The sequence below is a fragment of the Triticum aestivum genome, chromosome 2B, assembly GCF_018294505.1.
Source record: "Triticum aestivum cultivar Chinese Spring chromosome 2B, IWGSC CS RefSeq v2.1, whole genome shotgun sequence".
In the NCBI taxonomy this organism is placed as follows: Eukaryota; Viridiplantae; Streptophyta; class Magnoliopsida; order Poales; family Poaceae; genus Triticum; species Triticum aestivum.
Genome location: NC_057798.1, coordinates 141,732,445 through 141,736,606, shown reverse-complemented (window position 1 = coordinate 141,736,606; position 4,162 = coordinate 141,732,445). Strand labels below are relative to the sequence as shown.

Here is a 4,162-nt window from a genome sequence, read left to right as displayed (position 1 = left end):
TGGTTCCGGAATGGTGGCTAACCAACGACTGGTGCGTGCTTGCCTGCACGTGGGGGCAATGCTCTGTTGGTGTTGTGTCGCTATACTTGGTCCTGTCATGGTGACACCGTTGGCATGCCGTACGTTCATCGAGAAACAAACAAAAATAATGGTAGAAAACCAAGCTGACAACCCGAGCCGCTCTTGGCCCTCCCGCCAACGCTGGCTGAAAAGTCTGTACTTGTTTCGGCCCTCAAATAGTGTGCGCAATTATTTTGGCCCTCAGATAGTGTATGGTACACGTTCGAGGTCACGGTTCACAAAATTGTGATAAGATTGGTGAAAGGCTGAAAGCTCCTGAGACAGATCTCCCTGAGATGTATGTCTCCATGGATGCCCTTAAAAGTTGGTTGCCGTGGTCCTTCCAATGCCACAGGCTCACAAGTCACAACTAACACTGAGTTCATTGCAGTATGGCAGCGAGTTTGAAGCCAACGCCGGCAATCCTACTCAGCAGCCCCTGCTCGTCACCTGCCTACTCCTCTCGTCTCCCTCTCCAACCGTCTCCCCGGCCCCGCTCTCCCCATGTCCAAGCATCACCTGCCACGGAAGCTACACCGACCTCTAGAATTGAGCACGAAACAAGAGGTACATACAACCATGTGGCCTCTGCTGGCGTTGCCGCTACTCCGAAGACGCTGTCCAGCTATGAGCCCTCTCTGTGGGGCGACTACTTCCTCAGCTACGAGCCAAAACCACTGCAGGTATACACTAGTGCTACCTGTACATATAATTTGTGCTTTCCTCCTAAACCATACTCCCTCCATTTCCAAATATATGACGCTTTGATAGTTCAATACATAAAATTTGTGCTTTCCTCCTAATCCATACTCCCTCCATTTCTAAATATATGACGTTTTGATAGTTTAAATTGAACTACCAAAACGTCTTATATTTGGGAACGGAGGGAGTTATTTTATAATTATTACTTGAAACAGGCTTGCTACACCACTAACCAAGATACTTGTTTCATTGCAATATTCAAAGTTATTCTCACAACTTAGAAATATATGACGTTTCAGCTATTTGGCGTCGTGTCTAGTAGATGTTTCTGACATTATCTTCTATGTGTATATATTACTACGCCTAAAGCTCTAAAAAATAATACCATGTAAATAGTATTCCTGAAAAATCTGATCCACGTGTTTACTTTTCAAGTATGCTTGGTTCCTTTCGTTGACCCCAGCTAATTAATCCATGCATGCACGCATGTGTGCAGAGGTCAGAAAAATGGATGATTGCAAGAGCTGATAAATTAAAGGAGGACATCAACATGTTGTTTGAGAGCTGCAAGTGCACCGTGGAAAGAATAACCTTGTTGGACAGTGTCCAACGTCTCGGAATAGATCATCACTTTAAGAAACAGGTTGATATCGCGTTAAGTCAAATTATCGAGGATGAATTCACTAGCTCTAGCCTCCATCACGTCGCCCTCCGGTTTGGCTTGCTTCGAGAACATGGCCTTTGGGTATCTTCAGGTATATATGTATCTATTTGTAAAATAAATAAATACAAGGCATGAATATCCACAAAGGAGCCACAAAGGAGGCCTCCATTTGCAAAATTCAAAATTCATATTTTTATGTTTCAAAAAATTCTGAAAATATACAAATATACATGGAGGCATAGTGTACATGTGTGTAAATCACTAAATTGTCGAGATGAAATGCGTTGAAATGAGGTCTGCGCAAAAAAATCTGGGGCTTTTCAGAACATGATACTATTCATCCTCAAGTCCAAGAATTTGTTTTTTTTGTACAGATCACCTTTCAAGGTATTTCAACCTGAATTTTTACACACATATACATTTCATCGTTGTATACTTGCTTTTTTTCCAGATTTTACTGAAACCGGAAAGATTGAATTTTGATTTTTTCAAACTTAAAGGGCTCCATGGAGCTTGGTCACCAAAACGCCCCACTCTGTATGTTGCTACTAGGATAATTAACACAAAGCTTACAGTACTAGCTATACAATGGCATGGTTTGTTTTAACAATGTCTCACCAATATTTATCATGCAGATGCTTTCAACAAATTTAAGAATGAAGATCGGAGCTTTAGGAAAGATATTACCAACGACCCGAAGGGACTTTTATCTCTATACAACACAGCCCATCTTCTCGTTCATAGTGAGCCATCATTGGAAGAAGCTATCTCTTTTGCAAGGCATCATCTTGAATTGATGAGGGACAGTCTCAAGTCTCCTTTAGCCGAGCAAGTTCAGCGTGCCCTTCACGTACCATTGCCAAGGACGTTGAAAAGGGTGGAAACATTGCATTATATCTCTGAGTACAAGCACGAGGAATGGCATAACCCTACTCTATTGGAGCTTGCAAAGCTGGATTTTAACCTTCTACAACATGTACACTTGAAGGAACTCAAATATCTCACTAAGTATGTCTTCGTTATACTCAACTACACAATGAAGATGGAATCAATATAAAATGCATGCCTTCATGTAATGTATTTACAATTTGGATATTGTCCATCCAGTTATGTATTAGGACATATCTATCTTACCAAGATTAATAAAAGTACTTCAGGTGGTGGCGTGATCTGTACAAGTGTGTCGGGCTAAACTATGCTCGGGACCGCCTGGTGGAGGGTTACATTTGGTGCTATGCGATATACCATGAGAAAGAATTTGCGTTCTCGAGAATATTTCTTACCAAGCAATTGATGCTTATTTCCCTAATGGATGACACATATGATGCCCATGCCACCATCGAGGAATGTCGACAACTAAATGCGGCCATACAAAGGTTTGAAAGTTTGGATTTTATTTACATGCATGTGTAAAAACTGACATGCAATCAATATTCTATATAATTTGTCATGGACTGATTTTCATGCGATGTAATCCGACATGTAGATGGGATGAGAGGGCCACTTCTCTTCTACCCAACTACCTTAAAAGGTTTTATACTGAACTATTGAGGATATTTAAAGATGCCACGACTGAAGTGGCAATTTGTGACACTTACCATGTTGCCTATGTCCGAAAAGCGGTAAACCACCATGTACCTTATATCTTTACCATCATTTTTTAGAGTGTTCGTTTTGTGTTCAATTTGTTTTTCTTCTATGAAGTTTCAAGATTTGTCCGCTTATTATCTCCAAGAAGTTGAATGGTTACACCAGAATCACAAGCCAAGCTTTAAAGATCACTTGAGTTTATCAGCCATGTCCATAGGATCACCAACGCTATGTGTAGGTTTGATGGTTGGCATGGGAGATCCAATAACAAGGGAAGCGTTTGAGTGGGCAGCTGGTTACCCAAATGTCGCCATAACGTGCGGGAAGATAGCACGTCTAATGGATGACATTGCCGCATTCACAGTATACTCTTTTATTTTCTTATTTGGCCCAAACTAGAACAACTCAACCACCAATCCGCACTCAAGACAATGTATCTAACTTCTATCATATAAATATGCAGGGCGGGAAGGCCAAGGGGGATATGGCAAGCTCTACAGAGTGTTACATGGTTGAGCATAGGGTCACAAGTGAGGTTGCCATTTCCAAGATCCTATCACTGCTAGAAGATGAATGGAAAACTCTAAATCAAGCTCAATTCGAACATCACTCACACCTCCCAGTGGTGCAGCGGATTATTAACTTTGCCAATAGCATGCTAGTGTTCTATGCTGGGAAAGATGCATATACCTTCAGCATAAATCTTAAGGAGACTGTTGAGAGCCTTTTTGTGAAACCCATTCCCATGTAGTCTAATAGGTTGTGTGGCACTTCAGCAAAGATGCATGCCACCCTGCATCATAACTTGTGAGTTGGAGCTTGTGCACTATCTTTTGTACATACAGTACTAAGTTAATATGGTAAAAATAAGCAATTGTACTTGGAATCGTCGAATGATATCACATACAGTTGTCTACCTCCACATTGCCTCTCTCTCTCTCTCTCTCTCTCTCTCTCTCTCTCTCTCTCCCCAGTCCAAAATATGTGTTGTTATTTTAGTACAAGTTTGAACTAAAACCACGACATTTATTTTTGAACAGAAAGAGTATTGAGTAGCATTTCACAAAAATCGCCCTTTCTTTTTTTGGGAAACGGCCAAAACCCAACTATTAAGTGGCAGAAACCCTTAAAAAATCACCCCAGTGG

General features: G+C 41.2%; 1 protein-coding gene across 1 annotated transcript; it reads left to right on the top strand.

The window, feature by feature from the left end:
* Positions 1-424: 424 nt before the first annotated feature.
* Positions 425-3,767, top strand: LOC123040839 (tau-cadinol synthase). Its single transcript, XM_044463581.1, has 7 exons — positions 425-743; positions 1,259-1,517; positions 2,062-2,434; positions 2,584-2,802; positions 2,913-3,048; positions 3,131-3,379; positions 3,480-3,767. Exons 1-7 carry the CDS (start codon positions 453-455, stop codon positions 3,765-3,767), a joined length of 1,815 nt encoding a protein of 604 aa, XP_044319516.1. The 5' UTR covers positions 425-452.
* Positions 3,768-4,162: the final 395 nt, after the last annotated feature.